An 18,029-nucleotide genomic window follows, 5' to 3' on the forward strand; every position below is an offset into this window, starting at 1 on the left:
AGGTAAAGTCACAACATCTTGGATATCTTCCCAACTGAGAGTGTGTGAGCTTCGTGCAGAAACATTCCTGTTACAAATCTGTGTCAAAGTAGTACATCTTATCTGTAGCTTTCTTTTTAATTTTTTACTGAAAATACAATAAATATTTGTTCACGGCAGAGTCCTTTCCCCACTAGCTTGGGACTCGGCTTCTTAGGAAGCTTGGAGAAATCCCAAATATTATGTTCTCCCCCTACACCTGCTTTCTACTTTTCCACGAGGAGGTCACTTTGCAGAGTGTGAGGAAGGCTGAGCTCCCGAGTGAGTCTGCATTTGTTGAAGTTTATCAGTGAGTCCCAGTGCATCGTGCTGCCTTCATGGAAGTCCGTTGACAGCTGGAAACGCCTCTGGCCACGCTCTGAGTGACGGAAGCCGCGGTGCTCCTTCCTCACAGGTGGAGCTGATTAGTGCGAGCGCCGTGATGCTGCTGTGTGCTAATCACAAGCAACATCTGTGGGCAAAACAGTTTTCCATGCAAGGCTTCACCGATGTTGTTTTGTATGGCGACCGCTTAAAATCACACAGTGGCATTCCAGCAGTTGTTGGGATGAATGACATGTCGTGTAGGATTGCAGGAAAGTGCTTCGCTCCCCGAAGCAGATGTAGACACCAGAGACACGGCTCTACAGCGGCAAGACCCCACAGAGTGTAGGTCTGACTTGGTCTAGATGTGTAGCCTGGAGGCCCCAAGACCCCTCCAACCAGTGTCCAGGCCCTTCCTTAGCAGGTGGGGCCTTGGCTTGTGCTCCAGTTCATTTTCTAACTGGGGCTGAAAAAGAAACTGAGATATATATTTATCTAAATCTATCTCAGTCCAGGACTTCTTGTTTTTGTTTCTGAGACAGCCTCACTATATAGCCCAGGCTGGCCTTGAACTTGTGGAGATCCTCCTGCCTCAGCTTCCTAGTGTTAGGATGATAGGTATATGCCACCATGCCTACCCTAATGCAAGACTTTTGTGATTCACCTCCATAAACTCAGGGGAATCACCAATGTCTGCCTTGGTCGCTTGGCCGCTCCAAAGGGTGCCCAGCATAGGGGTGCTAGAAATGTCCCAACACACCCTCCCCTCTCAGGCTCTGACATTCCTGCTCTTGTCTCTCCGGTGCCAGATCTGGAACACCTTCTTCCACGGGCGCTACCTGATCCTGCTCATGGGCATTTTCTCCATCTACACGGGCTTGATCTACAATGACTGCTTCTCCAAGTCCTTCAACATCTTTGGCTCTTCTTGGAGTGTCCAGCCTATGTTCAGAAACGGGACATGGAGGTGAGTTTGCAGCGCCCCCGGGGGCCTCTGGCTGGGGCTATGGTTTGGCAAGTCTACACCTGACTCAGCTCAGAACTACACTGCAGATCAGCTCAGTTTTACCTGCTGAGTACAAGACTTGGGCCAATTCTCTCACTGTGCTGTAGCTATAATGCAGGGAGCTAGTTTTTAAGATTTCAGCTTAATTAAATACATACGAGGTATGATAAAGAAAATACCGAGCATTTAAAATTTTTAAAATTGTTACAAAGACATGTTCTCATTAACCCCCTCAAAATAACCCCCTTGCTTCAAACACACTTATCTCATTGTTTTTGTCGCCTTCTGACGTAGTTCTGGAAGTCCTCTTTCGTGAATACCTTTAGTTGAGCAGCAGTGGCTGCCCTGATGTGCTCATTTGATTCAAAACATTTACTTTTCATGGTCAGTTTGACTTTGGGGAAGAGCCAGAAGTTGTGTGGTGCCAGATCCGGTGAATAAGGTAGAAGAGTTCACACCGTAATGTCTTTAAGAGCCTGCCTTTCTCTGGATGGAACTCAGCAGTGGCATTCATTGTCTTTTTTGATCACATCTTGTAAAGACACTTATGACTGAGGAGGGCATCCAGAGCTGCTTCAGAAAGTGGCAAGAAGGATGGGATGAGTGTGTTCAAAGCCAGGGAGGAGTATCTTGAGGGGAATTAATGACATTGTCTTTTACTGCATTTTATTTTATTTTTTTTGTCTTTTTGAGACAGGCTCTGTCTATGCAGTTCAGGCTGGCCGTGAGCTCACTTTGTAGCCCAGGCTGGTTTTGAACTTGCAGCGATCCTCCTGTCTCAGCCTCCTGAGTGCTGGGATTATAGGCGTGCACCACCACACCTGGCATGCATTGCATTTTAAAAAACATTTTAAACATTCACCATATATTTTGATTCCCTCTTGTAGAGTGTGTGCCATGTATCAGGGAGTGTTATGAAAACTGGTGGAGGAGCATGTGACCTGGGCCTCTTTGCAAGAATCCTGGAGGCAAGGATTTGTGATGAGAAAGGTGGCCTTTGACACACACAAGTCATGCACGAGGCATTTCTGAAACGCAGGCTTTGCTTTGGGAAAGGCTGATAGAGGTGCTGAACTGTGCAGATTCACAACCTCCAGCTCCCAAGACCCCACCTTCCCCAGCAAGGCCTTTCCTTTGGCTGCACAGGGTGGCTTAGTTTCAGCGTTTAGTGGAAAAAAAGAGAGGGTGATGGTGCAGCCCCAGCTCCCTGTGTTTGCCCGGTGGCTGGCAGAGCGAAAAGCAGGGGCTTGGGGGCAGCTGGTGAGGAGATGTGTGGGTTGCAGGAAAGAGAGACCTGGAAGCTCGCTAAATTCCGCTGTCCACACCTCCCCTTGCATTCCACAGTTATTTAGCAGTTAATCAGATGAACAGCCCTCTGACTGGAACACAGTGCTTGCAGAATGCACACTTTGATGGAAAGGGAGAAAGATTTTAGAGCAGGAGAGCTCAGTCGGTTTTATGCACTGGGAGAGGTGAGGAGGGCCCTGCAGAATAGGGGATTCTGAGGGGAATAAACAGAAATGTGGACAACCTTGTGACTTTTGGGGCGGGTCTTATGCTTTATGTATCCCACAGTCCTTACACTGCAGAATTGCAAAGCTAGAAATCACAGGTGATGTTTCCTAATATCTGTCTGATCAGCTTCTTGGAATCTGCAGAAACTTCCGGTCTTATTTGGAAACTTTCGGTTGGGCAGATGGGAAGGGAGGGCTGGTAAAGAGGGAGAGAGGCGTGAACCCTTGTACCCCCTCCCTGCCTCCAAGCATGGGGGCGGAGGGTGTTGTACAATCTCTGTTTAAGGAAATTCCAGGGTTTCCTTGAATTTTTGCTCACCAGAATCTGTAGTAAACATAAATGGAGGGAGAAAATAAATAAGCAATCTCATCTAAATTTTGAGACACGCTCTCTCTGTCTCAAATTTCCGTCCAGGCCTCCTTTGAGCTAGTAGCTTTCTCAAGCGTGTTTTAAGGGCTCAATGATGGCAGGTCTGTGTAGACTCTGAGGGATGGGAACAACCCTTAGTATGGGTTGTTAGTTTCTCCGGTAGGCCTAGGGTCCTGTAGTAGAGGCTGAGAATATTAAAATAATTTTTAAAAAAATGAATAAAATTGAACACAGATGATTTTGTGTGTGTGTGTGTGTGTGTGTTGCCTTGAGACAGGGTCTCACTATGTAGTCTAGGCTGGCCTTGAACTAGCTATGTGGCCCAGGCTGGGTCCTAACTTGGTGATCCTTCTGCCTCAGCCTTCTGAGCTGGGTTTACAGGTGTGTGACACCATGCCTGGCTTTCTTTCTTTTCATTTCCTCCCTCCCATTCTTCCCACTCCTCTTCCTTTCTTTCTCTCTTTTTCTTTTTTATCGTGGACCTGGCCAAGATTCCCAACTGCTTGTACAGTAAAAGGGTGAAATAAGAAACAGAGACACATTTAGTAATGCATCAAGGGGAGCTGGGAGGTCACTGCTCAGAACGGGCAGAGACAAAGGCACTCCAGGCCAGCCACTATTTATGGAGTGTCTACAGTGACAGGAGGGGCAGTGAAGATTCAAAGTCAGCAGAAGACTCAGAGGTCAATGACTCAGCGGCAAGAGATAATCGTGGGATGACTCAAGAGGGAGGAGAGGACCCCGTGCTGAGAAGGATCTTGCCCTGGAGTGTTTTTTAGTCTTAGTGGTCTTAGTTTTGTGTCAGTGAGTGGGAGAGGGTGGCTCATCCCGAAAGAGTTAATGGAAAATCTCAAAAGGCTAACACCCATAATCCGAAACCTCTATTATACCTTAGGGAAGTATGTAAAACTAGCCGTTGTGAATTTGTGGTCCCAAACATTCTTTCTTTCTTTCTTTCTTTCTTTCTTTCTTTCTTTCTTTCTTTCTTTCTTTCTTTCTTTCTTCTTTCTTTCTTTCTTTCCTTCCCTCCTTCCTTCCTTCCTTTTTCTTCCTTCCTTTCTTTTTTCTTTTTTTCTTTCTTCCTTCCTTCCTTCTTTCCTTCCTTCCTTCCTTCCTTCCTTCCTTCCTTCCTTCCTTCCTTCCTTCCTTCCTTCCCTCCCTTTGTTCTTGGCTCTGCCATTAATGCCCTGAAGAGATACCTAAAAGGACACATAAGCATAGAGATGAACTTTGAAATGGGTCCAATCTGTGTAATTTCTCCAACCTACCAACATTAAATTTTATTTTTCCCAGTATGTGACTGTGAAAGATCCAAGTGAACTGCTTATTGTCACTGCAGTGAGAGTGGGAGTGTGGCTCTCTGGTGCATTTGCAGTGACCCCTTCCCTAATTCAAGACTCCTCAGGGAAGGACACCAGATCCCAGCCTGAGCGGCTCAGCGGTGTGCCCAGGTGTCATGTGTGGCGAAAGCGGAGCCTCATTACCAGTTAAGCAGAGTGAGCTTCAGTTCTCTGTCAGAGCTGAAGGACACAGTGAGGTAGCTTTGATCACCAGCCACAGCCTGAGTCATGGGCCTGTTTTCCTTGGCAGTGGACAGTGTGCCGAAGGCTGGAAGCCAGGGGCATGCTGTGATTCCCCAAGTTGGGTGCATTGGCCAGAGTGGGGAAGCAGGAAGTGTCACATGGCTGGGGCCATGGGGACCCCAGTAAGAGGGAAGGTACCAAGGAACCTAGAGAATTTGGCTTGGGTTAGGACGGGGAATGTTTGGTCATCTTTGTGGTTTGGACAGTGTCTTCTATTGCCTGTGTTCAGGCCTGACTGTGGATCAGTCTTGTTTTTTTACTGCACACTGGTCACAAGATGGCCTGGTTTGGTGAACTTGGGGACTGAGGTTCCACAGGAGATGTTGTGGCTTAGCTATGGGTGCCAGGCCGGTTCCTTCCTGTTGGGGATGCCCATTCCCTTTGGTGGCACAGAATATATCTCTACCAATAGTCTTATGATGGCAAATTACTGGCCAGGGGCTTGTGTCTGGAACAGCCCACCAAGGGCTGTCCCTACTGTACACTGTGGGTCTGGGCAGTACCATCTCGTGTCCTGACCGCTGCTGCTCTCCAAGACCCTGGCATCTGCTGCGGAAGGGCAGGCGTGTTTCCCCGGGCAGCTGGTCAAGGGTGGTCACCCTTCTGGGCATCATTTCAAGTGCTCATCCTTTGTCTCTTCCACAGAGGTGAACTCTTACAAAGAGCATCAACCCCTCATGTCCGTGTCCCCCTTGAGACTTGCTGAGACAGGAAGAGAAATTCCTTCCCTCTGCCAGTCGTTCTTCCGGGTGCAAACGGGATACAGATCTAAACAGTCAAGAGATTACACATTTTTTAAGGCTAAGGCATCCGTGTACAGAGTCAATCTGTCTCTCAGGACTGGCCTAAGTGTTCCCTGCGGAGACTTCGCAGACTGTTCTGTATACTTCTGTGTACTTCCGTTGTTACGCCAGTGGCCCAGCTCTGTTCTGATGCACTAGAGTTCTTGATCCTTATCCCCCCTCCCTTTCTTGGTGGTGTGGTGGATGGAACCCCAGGCCTCATACATGCTGGGCAGGTACAAGTGCTCTACCAATGAAGCTACCTCCCTTCTCCCCTGATTTTCTCTACTACATTCCAATTGGGCAAGAACTCTCTGGAAACTCAGGCTGTGAAGTCCTCATGGGTCGAGAGGGCAATGTCTATAGCCTCGGCACCCAGGGCAATGCCTGGCACATGGCAGCCCCTCGGTGCCTGAGCCTGAAGTTTCTCCACAGCTGGGCATTGATAGCCTGCACGTTCATGACTGATGGTACCATAGTGCTTTTCCCACCTCTAACCAACTTTCTTTTTTTTTGGTACCAGGAATTGAACTCAGGACCCTGCGCTTGCCAGGCAGGTGCTTATGTCACTGAGCTATATCCCTGGCCCGAGACTGACCATTTTTGTTTGGTTTTGTTTTGTCCCTTTCTCTCTCTGTAGTGCTAAAGTAATGGAAACAACTCCCTATCTACAGCTGGACCCAGCCCTGCCAGGAGTATATTCTGGAAATCCATACCCATTTGGGATCGACCCGGTAATAACGCCTTCTTGGATGAAATATTCGTGGTGTAAAATGTACTGCTGAGAAGATCTGGGAATGGAGGTGGAGGAAGTACCAGGACCCATCACATCAACAAATCTTGGTCCAGGCAGAGTAACTTGGAGGTTGTTTTGTTCTGTTTTGTTTTTGCAGTGCTGGGGATGGAAGCTGGGGCCTTACACATGCTAGGCAAGTACCACAGCATAGAGCCATATCCCAGCCCCCATACTGGAGGTTTTCGTGACGCTCAAAGCTGGAGCCAAGTAAACGCCCTGTGTGCCCTCTGTCGGCCCCTCGGACATTTTCCACACAGCTCTCCCACATCTGCTTCTCTTTCCATCACTTCTTCCACGGGTTGTTAATGATTACTTTTCTTTAAAAAGCCCTCGGCTGTCTGGGAAGTGTGCACACCCGCTAAGTGCCTGGCATTCTCACCAAGTACCCCACTTTGGCATTTTCTTGTAGCGGGCGATGTCTCCTTCTGAGAAGCGTGGATTCTTTGTACTATCTTACTGCCTGTAGCCAATACAAGTATTTAAAAATACAAGGCATATAGTTTCTTTTGCATGTTGTTTATTGCATCTAGCTGACTAGATAGGAATCAAACAAAACAAAGCTCCTTCCTCACACAGCCTGTGACCTGCAAGAGTCAGGAGCCTGAGCACAAGTTTGTTCGCATAAAGCCACGCACAGTGCCACTAGGTGGCAGCCTCGTGCTGCAGATGAGTACTAGCTTCCTGAAGCTGGCAGCTGCCTGTGCTAATGTTTTCTTCTCTGCTGTCTGCGGTAGAGAACCTGAGTTTGGTTGCCAGCAGTTGCGAGTTTACAGTATAGGTCCCCGGAAGTGCTTCTCTGGTTTCTGCCATCTTGTAGGCCATCAGGCCTTCTTCAGTTTTCCTGGGTTCTCCCTGTCTCCCCACCCTTATGGAACCAGAATCCGCTCCCCGGGACTTGCTTCTTCTCGACACCCAGGCGCACTTGCATTCTAAGTTTAATAGAAAGCGGGAAAGTCCTTGAGAGTGGGCTTGTAAACTGCAAAGTGCTAGAAACAAAGGTGAGCTGTCCTTTTGGGAGAGCAGGAGGGTTTCTCTTTGGTCAGAGACAGCGGAAGAGCCTAGAGGAGGAGGGTGTTGGAATTTGGGGGTCTCCTTCGCTTTTGTTCTCATTGTTCCCTTTGTCCTCTCTTCCTCCACAGCCAGCGGTCACTTCATCCACAATCCTGCCTGCCCGTTTCCTATGCTCAGACAGAGCGGGGCAGAATGGTACAAAGGGGCAGGGGAGGGGGCTTCAGGCTTTCTACTCTGTGCAATTTCATCTGTCTACAGATTAGAAGAGGAACTGGGCCGGGAATATAGCTCAGTGGCATACATGCTTGCCTGGCGAGCCTGAGGTTATGAGTTCGATTCCCAGTACCAAAAAAAAAAAAGTTAAAAGAGGAAGAAAAAAAATGTCAAGGCAAAAAAGATGTGGAAAATGTGGAAAATAATGACTTTTCCCCCAAGTAACATTTAGAATATTGAAAATGTCTGATCTTGGACTGGGGTGTAGCTCAGTGGAGGAGCATTTGCCTAGTATGCATGAGGCTCTGGATTCTGTTCCCAGGAGGGATGAAAACCAATTCTTGAGTCTGTCTTAAAATAATATATATAGTAAGTCCCCGGCTTACAAAGGAGTTCCACTCTGGGACAGTGCCTGTAAGTCAGATTCGTTCCTAAGTCCAACAAAGTGCGTCTGACACACCTTGGACGCAGATATACAGTATGTATTGCTTTGTGCTTCCTAGCCGTCCCCTCCACATCACCACTTCTTTTCCCCTTGCTTCTGGACAACTAGGCTGTGACCGAGCACTGGACTTCTGTGCTCTATCGCTCTGTACAGTGAGCACAACTGTGACAGTGTCCTTCAGATACGTGAGCTACTTCCGCAATTTATTCCCATCTATCTACGGATGTTGTCGTTTGAGGTCCTTCGTGTCTGCGAAAGTTCAACACTCAAATGTTTATAAGTCTGGAATTTACTGTATGCATATTATTAAAAAACTACATGCACAAAATATTATAAATAGCAGCAGGAATTGCCTTTGTTATGTCTCCTGCCATCCTGTTCCTCAGAGAGATTAGAACATTTCTGTGCCCATGTCAGGACTCCAGTCTTAGATATTAATGAAGGATTTCTCCTTCACATCACATGAATTTCCACGGTGCATTTATTCTGTGCTCAGCATCTATTTGTAAACCAAATCACAAAATATCTAGCTTTCATCACAGCTAAGAGGTCTGAAGGTGCTTATACATATTTGATTACGAATGAACATGTAGTGATCAAGAGTGCATGATCTAAAATATTGCAGGTTGTAAAAAAAAAAAAAAAAGAGCGCATGATCTGGAATCAGACAGCCCGCATTTAAATCTCGGCTCTTCTGTTTACCTGCTCTGTGACGATGAACAAGTTGTCATCATTGTGTCTGTTTCCTCACCTGTAAAATGGATATAAATCACAGCCCTAATTTATTCACCAAATAAAATGTAAAACCTTTAGAGTAGTCTGGCACATAAACCTGGTAAATGCTCCAACAGTGGTAATTGTTTTTATATTATTTTTTAAGTGACTTAATCTACCCGAGATTACGATAGGTACCCTTATCTGTAGAATGGGAATATTTATATCAATGTAATAGCGTTCTATTAGAATTTAGTGAGATTGATGCATCTAAAGAGTTCGGTTTGTGCTGGGTAGTTCACGTTTTTAGTTTATCAGATCTGGCAGGGGCTGCAGTATACTGGGGACTGCCTTCGCCATGCTGAGTGAGCTGTAGGAATGGGCCAAGCAGGCAGAAAGGGAAGGCAGAGGGCAGGGTCTGGCACAGCTGTGATGCCAGGGCAGGTGAGAGGGCGGAGAGGCACCTGTGGCACTTGGGCACCTGGTCCTGGAGTCCCTCTTCCTTCCATCCTATCAGCCTCTTAGTGGTGTCTAGACACTGTGAAGAATCAATAAGATGTAGCTCCTGACTCTGTGTGTGTGTGTGCACGCGCGTGTGCGTGCAAACACATATCACCTGTGTGTACATGTGCCTGTGGATGTACTCATGGTGAGCCAAGAGTTTGACTGATGTGCTGAGGCTGTGTGTGAGTGGGTGTTGCCCCTAAACAACAGCAAAGAATTGTTGAGATGGGAGTTGTTCGTGGGGAACGTGAGAAGGCCGACGTGGCTTTGTTACCCCTGAGACGCAGCATAGAGAACCCCGAGCACATGTCTGGCAGTCATCTGGGGTGTACCTAAAGCTCAGGTGGGATCAGAGTAGATGTGAGGACTTGCAGCCATTGACATGGGGCTGAGGGTGGGGACCGCCAGGGTGGGGAGGAGGAACATCAGTGACGGGGGCCATTGACCAGCGTGAGACCCCGAACAGTCGCCCAGCCACACTGCTTACAGCGGTGCCTCTGTTCACTCACTTAATTCTTTCTTTGGTCCATGATGGTTCTGGTTGCAGACCAAATCGGTCAAGAACTGAATCAAATTTTTCTGGAACATCAGCATGGAAACTGATTATTGGATTTGATTCGGTTCTATCCAGTTCAGTTTGCGATCAGATTCATGGAAGGAATTGGGTGCGTGAATTCAGGCACCGCTGATTTGTTCTGTGTGTCAGTTTTGTTTGGGGCTTGGTGAATACATGTGTCCCCCTCCCCGAGAAGCCTAGACAGGGACTGTGCCTAAGGCAGGAGCCACGTCTTATCCAGAGGGCTCCTACAGACTGGCTATGGAATGGCTCCTGGAGAGGGCCTTGGAAATACTTCAGAATGAGAAGCACCATAGAAATTCAAAGGGAAATGAGGTGTTACTAAAAAGGGATTGGATACATTCTTGGACTAGTGATCTACAGGTTGTTATTCAGGAATCTAAGGCAAATTTGGAATCTCTCCAAAATATTTCAGATTATCTTTTCATTTAGGACAGTAGAAAATCATGAGGATTCTTCTTGGTTTTCTTCCAGCAACTTGGTGGTATTTATTAATCGTGCTAGTGGTTGTGACATTTTGATCATCACAGTTGCATGGATAATGGGTTTGGACTTACTCCTTCCCGAGCCTCAAATCTATGCAGTTTCCAGAGCGACCTTCACTGGGAAAATTGTGCCATAGCCGCCGACTCCAGAATTTCTAGACTTCATCTTTTGTGTTTCATGTCATATTTCTTGTCCAGATTTGGAACCTGGCTTCAAACAAACTCACCTTTTTGAATTCCTATAAAATGAAGATGTCAGTTATCCTGGGAATTGTCCAGATGGTTTTTGGAGTTGTTCTCAGCCTCTTCAATCATATGTAAGTTTCCTGATACACCCTCGGCCCATCAGTCCGGTCACACAGAAGAGGCAGAGCCACCGCTAGGCCCTGTGTCCCTCCGTGTGGGTCCCTTCCTATAGGGGCGGGACTTCCGGTATGTCTTGGCTTAAGCTGGGACAAGTTGGTTGGCCAGAAACAGTAGTAACTCTGTTTCTGCTGAGCGGAGTCTGTCCCAAGTGAGTGTATCTTGTCTCACCGCAGAAATATCTGGGGTTCAGCAAGAGGCTGGGAAGCCCACACATCCTGTGTGTCCCCAGCCTAGAAGGCCTAGGTTGGGCCTCAGCTCCTATCTGGTGGGCCAACGGGGACATGCGATTCTGGTCTGGGTGCCTCAGACTCCGCATGGTGTCCTTCTTCGTCGGCAGCAGCCTGTCTCCCCTTGTCTTGCCTGCCAGCCTCACTGTTCCATCACTGGGAAGCTCCTGAAGCTTTTCTGTGCTAAAAGTCTAAATGCTTGAAAATAGGGTGAGATGGGCCCATCGTGTGCATTTTGCAGACACAGTTGCTGACTTCCGGTGCCATTGACATCCCACCTGCCCTGTAGCGGGGGAGCTAGCGGGGGTGGCAGTCACCACAGAACAATGAAGGGTTTGGAATCTGAAGCTGAAGTCCTGGTTCCTACTCCCAGGACCTGTATGACCACAGACTCATTGCTTTACATCTCTGACTTTTTTTTTTTTTTTAATAGAGTAGGCGTGCATGGAATGGGGTTAAGTTATTGGTTCATAAACAAATCTCACATCTCAATGTTTATGACAAGGACACACGGCCGTCACTGGCTGGAGGGGGCTCTGCTCCTGTCATCCTTGTGAGGGGCCTATGCTGAGAGGCAGGCACTCCTGGGATCCCTGCCAGCTGGCATGGCAGGAGGGCAGTGAGTAATTCATTGACTCTGAAGTCGCCCGCCCCGGCGTGACACACGCGGCCCTTGCTGTTTCTATTCCTGTTGCATTGGTCAGAGCCAGGCACGTGATGACCGTGGAAGCTTGGTTCTAATCTGGAAAACCAGAAATAGAAAATGAGCAAGTACCCTGTTACCAGTACCTCCCGGGAAGTGCCTGAGGATGAAATGGAAAGTCACACCAGAGAGGTCTCTCCTCATGACGGGTCCAGCTACTCTGAACCGCAGTCCTGCCCTTTCCCCCGGATGACTCTTGCAATGCACAAAATATATGGAGGCCCTTTCTGGCATCCATTCTTGGGGGCCTCTCCCCGTAGTCTGTAGGGCTCTATCTTGCAGCAGGAACCAGCAAGCTTTCCTTGTAGAGAGAGTGACTATGGCGGTCTCGGTGGACCCTCCAGGCTCAAATGTCTCCATCCTGGCCTGTAGCATGAGGTCAGCCACAGATGCTACATAAGGAGCCACTGTGGCTGTATGACGCTAGGTCTATGCACACATCCATGCCAGAATTTCTTATCCTTTGCATGTGTCATGAAATATTCTTCTTCTTCTGCCCCCCAACATTAAAAAATGTAAAAATGACTCAACTTCCAGGCTGTACAAAGACAAGTGATGAGCTCGATTTGACTCACGGACCAGTTTGCTGGCCCAGCTTAGAGCAGTCATAGGAGAAAAACCTCTATGTTCCATTATTATGGCCCTTTGCCTTCAAATGTGCTCATAGGAGCAAAGTTTGCAGGGGGAGCCAGATCACCGACTCTGTCCGTGGGCCTGATTTGCTTAGCCGTTACCTTCTAGGTCCTGGCTCTCTCTGAATCTTTCTTGCCAAGCACTTTCCTGTGCACCCCAGTGGCTGCATGCTGCGGGAGGGCAGCTGCTTGGCAGCTGTGTTCAAAAAAGGAAGTGAACACTGTGTGCTTTGGGAGCTCACTGAAGCACTCATGTTCCTTGGATGTTCTATCTTGTATGTGCTTTCTCCACCCCCAGATACTTCAGAAAAACTCACAATATCGTTCTGCAATTCGTCCCCGAGATGATTTTCATCCTGTGCCTATTCGGGTACCTGGTTTTCATGATCGTTTTCAAATGGTGTCAGTACGACGCCCACATGTCCCGGAGTGCGCCCAGCATCCTCATTCACTTCATCAACATGTTCCTGTTTGACTATGACGACTCTTCCAACGTGCCCCTGTATGAACACCAGGTACTTCTGTTTTGAAAAGTTCTTCTTGTGTACCCACTTGACTACATCCTGTCTCACTAGCATTGAAGGGAGTCAGCCTTTGCAAGACTGAGCCACCTTAGCACTGGGGAAGGTTGTTCAGTTCTTTAATGCCCAACAGTTTCTTATTAAATGAGTGCCTAGTCCCCGAGAACTATGGTGTGGCTTCAGCCTTTCCTGTTGGGGGTGCTGCTAGGGGTTTGAAACCTGCTATGAAAAAAGAAAATAAGGGGCTGGGGATTTAGCTCAGCGGCAAAAGCGCCTGCCTGGCAAGCGTAAGGTCGTGAGTTCGGTTCCCGGTACCGGAGAAAAACAAAAAAAACCAAAAAACGAAAAAAGAAAATAATTCTGCAAACTTGAAACTGTAAGATGCTCTAAATAGTACCTTAATAGTTAATGATCTTGCTGGGTGTGGTGGCACACACCTGTAATCGGGGCACACGGGAAGCTGAGGCAGGAGGATCCTTATGAGTTCAAGGCCAGTCTGGGCTACAAAGTGAGCTCAAGGCCAGCCTGAACTGCATAGCGAGACCCTGTCTTAAAAAGACAAAAACAAAACAAAACAAAACAAAACAAAACAAAACAAAAACCACTAAAACAACAAAAATAGTCAATGATCTTTTATTCTTTTTATTAGTACATATTTGCATGGGGAATTGGTACGTGTACATAACACATCTTAGTTCTTTTTTTCCCTTCATCTTCTCCTCTCTTCCCTGTTCCTTCCAACTCTTTTTTGTTGTTGTTGTTATTTTTTGAGACAGGGTCTCCCTGTATAGTTGAGGCTGGCCTCAAACTTGCAGCATTTCTCTTGCCTCAGCCTCCCAAGTGCTGGGATTACAGGCGTGTGCCACCACACCTAGCTCCTCGCAATTCCTAATGATCTTTTAGCTAAAAAGCAAATTCTAGCTAAGGTTCACAAGAGAGAAAATAGAAATAGAAATAGAACCAAGAAGAGAAATTCCTGTGTTCACAAGGGCAATACATTTCTGGAAATCTATGCGTCCTACGCATGGCTTATTTTTTGTTCTTGTCCTTTTTTGCTCTTCTCCCAGGGACAAAATATCTGAACAGTTGGACTTTGGGGCCACTCTTACTTCTCTCACTGCTTTTAACTCCTTTATCAGCTTAACTTAGTTATCCCTTGGTATCCATAGTAGTTGGATTCTAAAATACCAAAACAAAATGCCAACACCCAGAGATGCTCAAGTGCCCATAAGGGTACTTGTGCCCTACACACACCTCCCTAGACTAAATCATCTCTAGATCACTTCTGATGCGTACCATAGTGGCAGCTCCATAGAAATAGTTGCTACGCTGTTTCATTTAGCGCAAATGTCTGTATGTGTTCCGTTATGATGCAGTTTTCTTTTTTCAGATATTTTTGATCTGTAGATGGTTGAATCTGTGGATGTAGAACTTGTGGAGAGACAAAACCAAGGGTGTTTTGGTTTTGTTGTGAATAAGTTTCAGTGTCCCTGTGGGAAAGGGTGTGAAAAGAACTCAGGGAGTGATTCTTCAAGCACGTAGGCTGTTCTCCTCCCTGACCTCTCTGGTGGTGAACCTGAGGATGCAGTTTGAGGACAGGTGTCCCCTCCTGATTGATTCCTCTGGATCAGCTCTGCGGCCAGCTGCATGATGCCGGGTGCTGCTGCCGAGGCAGGGGTCCTCACCAGTGGTCGCTCCCCCCAGGAGTGCTGCTGAACGGGCTCCTCCGGCCACACACATGTCCAGAGCTTTGAGTCCTAGCTGCCTTCTCTGCCTCTGCAGCAGCATCAAGTAAGAAGTAGAAATGCCTTGCAGAAATGCCTTTTTCCTTCAAGTGTATTTTCAGTTCTTACTTGCAGTGGGGCTTTTTATAGGGACTAATGTTAGCTAATAATTAGAGAAGAAGTACACCCCCGAGGGCCCTTTGGTGCCAAACAAGTCTCTTTTACGCAGAAGACTCAGATTCACCGCATAGCTCATCTGTTAACTGCTTTCCTAGATGCCAAAGCCCTCCTCTCTCTGGAAAATGCACTGAGCACTCCACAGTGAGTGGCTTTTCCAGCCTTTTTCTATTCAAAAACATGATTGGGAGTTGGCTGGCTTCCCCACGCCCCAGGATAAAGATGGATGATCTTGGCACAGGTTGAAATTTCTATAACCTCATTTTAGGGTCATGCAGCTGGAGGAGATGATGTCAGTTAAGAAAGTCCCCGCTCAACTTGCTCTTGCTGGCTTTGACTGTGAAGCAAGGATCCATGGATAAGCATGTGCACGCATGCTCGTGCGCACACACACACGCACACACACACACACACATGCACATGCACGTGCCCCTTGCTAGGTGCTTTGCACATCACCTTGTTATAGAAATGTACAAATGACAGTGAGGAAGTTCTGTGGGCAGAGGAAAGGAGGAGCAAATTCAGCTCAGGAACACGTGATCATCTTTCCCTCTTTTGAGCATTTAAAACAGAGAGCAGTAGAAGATTGAACAGATAACGTGTTCCCACTGCTTTGGGGAAAATCTTGGGAATCAAACTCAGGACCTCGAGCTTGCCAGGCAGGCGCTGTGCCACTGAGCTACATCCCCGGCCCTGGGGCAAATCTTGTTACATGGGGATTGTAAACGTTCTCCTTGCTCAGGCTGTGAGCGGGTCAGAACAGCTGAACAGACTCGAAGGCCAGAGAACCGCTTCTTTTTCCTTCAAGTGTATTTTCAGTTCTTGTAGTAGCCCCCGGGTCTGCCAACCGTCACCTTCAGAGTCACCCTCAGAAGGCAGAATTGGGGTGCAGGAGAAGAGGTGGGAGTCTGAAGATAGGAAAGGAAGCAGTCAGCAGGGTGATAAATGGGGCTGTGCCTGATCCCCAGCAGAGGCCAGGGCATACCAGAGGCCACGCTGCAAAGCCACCTGTAGTGAGAACTGACGCTGAGGCCTAACTGGTTGTCCCGAGCCTATGGTATTAGGAGACTGTCACACCCTGACAGGGAAGTGGAGTAGGCTTTGGTTTTCTCTTGAGAGGGAATGGGCAAAAAAGCTTAGATGATTATTTATTTTATTTTAAAGAGAAAAAAAAATAAGGAAAAAAATTGAAAACAATACAGAATTTCAAAACAAGATGATAGGAAGTTAACAGTGGTTGTTATATTGCATATTGTCATCTTCAAACTAGTTGTTCAGATTATCAGATATAGACATGCAAAACTGATGAAACAGTTAAACATTCACTGTGCTTTCAATAAATCAATGCAAATTAGTAGTACAATTATCTTAGCTATATATGTGTGTGTGTGTGTGTGTGTGTATACATATATTCCCTTCTTTCTTTCTTTTTTTCTCCTTTCCCCCATCCCTGCTGTTCTTTCCTTTTGAGCAGTTTCTACAGGCCAATCTCCCTAGTGACCAATAGATGATTATTGAGTAGTGGAAACATAAAATCGCTGATTGAACAATGTGATTTAAAGTGACCTCTGGACTTTGGCTACTAGAGAGTGGCTGATGCAGTCGGAGGGTCTGCTACAATTTTTATCCAGAAACAGGGGTAGCTATGCCTATGGAACAAGGAAAGAGTAAAGCTGTGTTTATAATGTACCTTCTTGTTCTAATGGTGCCACTACATGAGTGCTTCTTGTTCTAATGGAACCACTACATAATAAGATGCAACACACAGAGGACACAAAGGGCACCTGCACTGGTTAGTGGGTACCATAGGACTGATGTTTCTCCATCTACAATAGAGATATTCCAGGTGTGAAAGTGAATGTATTCAGAATGCTTTCGATCTCTCAAAATGTTGCCAAAATGACCCTAGTTAGGATTGTGGTCATATGAATTGTGACTGACAGGTAGTGAATGTTTAAGTAAAATAATTTATTTCAGTAGAAGAGACATTGCCACTAATGCCCCCTCTTTTTAAACAAACTTATCCCATTGTTCTTGCTGCTTTCTGAAGCAGTTCTGGAAGTCTTCTTTCCTGAGTGTCTTTAGTTACACTGTCATGGCTGCCTAGATGTCCCGAATTGATTCAAAATGCTTACCTCTCGTAGTCATCTTGACTTTGAGCCCGAAGCTACATGGTACCAGATCCCAGAATAAGGTGGATGAAGACACACTGTAATGTTTTTATGAGCCCACCTTTCTATTGGATTTAACTCAGCAGTAGCATCTGCTATATTTTTAAAGATCATACCTCATCAAGACATGAAAGAGAACTTCCAGAACTACTTCAGAAAGCGGTAGGAACGATAGAATAGGAGTGTTTGGGATGAAGAGAAGCCTCCTGAGCAGGACTAATGACAGCGTGTCTTTTACTATAATAACTTTTTAAACCTTTTTGTTTTGTCTTTTAGAGACAGGGTCTCGCTACACAGTTCAGGCTGGCCTTGAGCTCACTTTGTAGCGCAGGCTGGTCTCGAACTCTCAAAGATCCTCCTGCCTCAGCCTCCCGAGTGCTAGGATTACAGGCGTGCGCCACTACGCCCAGCCAGATTTTTAAAATTTTAAACACTATTTTTTATCAGCCTTTGTATAAAAGTGTGCTTTGTGGTTACCTTCAAATGATAGGATCTCTTGGTTTTGCAGCGAGAAGTCCAAACTTTCTTTATTGTAATGGCCTTGGTTTCTGTGCCGTGGATGCTTCTGATCAAGCCACTTATTCTTAGAGCCCAGCACCGGAAATCCCAGGTAAGGACTGGGTTTCAATTCGCTTCCTGGAAATGGAGCTTAGCGGTAAGGCAGGTGTTGAGGAGTGGACTGTCACAGTCTGTGACTATGGCTGCGTGGAGGATGAAAAGAGTACTCAGAGAAGAGAGTCTGAACCCCGAACCCTGAGACGGCAAAGGGACTGTCCTGAGAGAGCTCCCAGTGTAATCGAGTCTCCAGAGAGCAGCCCCACACCGAGAACTCTTTGGCTTTTCTTTAGCACAGCAAAGCAAGAGAAAAGAACAGAGGAAAAACAGTCTGGGAAGCAGCTGGGAAAGTGGAAGAACAATGGTGGGACACAGCACACTTCACACATCTGAACTCGTTGCTGTTTTCCAACTGAGCTTACTTAGCTTTTCCCTGGGGGGTTCCTTCACAGTTTAACCGTTCACTGCTCAGCCACCTGCCCTGCCTCAAGGGCTTCTCTCAGCAGAGTTGCTCCCAGGCCCTTTGTTTCCAATAGAATGACACCCATGTTTCCAAACACCTTGACTCTGAGGCCCAGAAGCCTGCTCAGGGTTCATGTGGGTCACCTAGT

The 18,029-nt window shown here is 47.0% G+C and overlaps 1 protein-coding gene across 5 annotated transcripts in view; it reads left to right on the forward strand.

Moving 5' to 3' along the window:
• Atp6v0a4 (ATPase, H+ transporting, lysosomal V0 subunit a4) overlaps positions 1 to 18,029 on the forward strand; it is a 76,909-nt gene that overhangs the window by 48,453 nt on the left and 10,427 nt on the right. For all 5 annotated transcript variants that reach the window (XM_013505029.1, XM_005405454.2, XM_005405451.2 and 2 more), the window contains exons 13-17: positions 1,152 to 1,309; positions 6,238 to 6,331; positions 10,541 to 10,659; positions 12,569 to 12,785; positions 17,372 to 17,473. In XM_013505029.1, the coding sequence (XP_013360483.1) occupies positions 1,152 to 1,309; positions 6,238 to 6,331; positions 10,541 to 10,659; positions 12,569 to 12,785; positions 17,372 to 17,473 (690 nt within the window). The remainder of the gene's footprint in view (positions 1 to 1,151; positions 1,310 to 6,237; positions 6,332 to 10,540; positions 10,660 to 12,568; positions 12,786 to 17,371; positions 17,474 to 18,029) is intronic.

Source organism: Chinchilla lanigera, unplaced genomic scaffold (assembly GCF_000276665.1).
Source record: "Chinchilla lanigera isolate Chin_1 unplaced genomic scaffold, ChiLan1.0 scaffold00093, whole genome shotgun sequence".
NCBI lineage: Eukaryota > Metazoa > Chordata > Mammalia > Rodentia > Chinchillidae > Chinchilla > Chinchilla lanigera.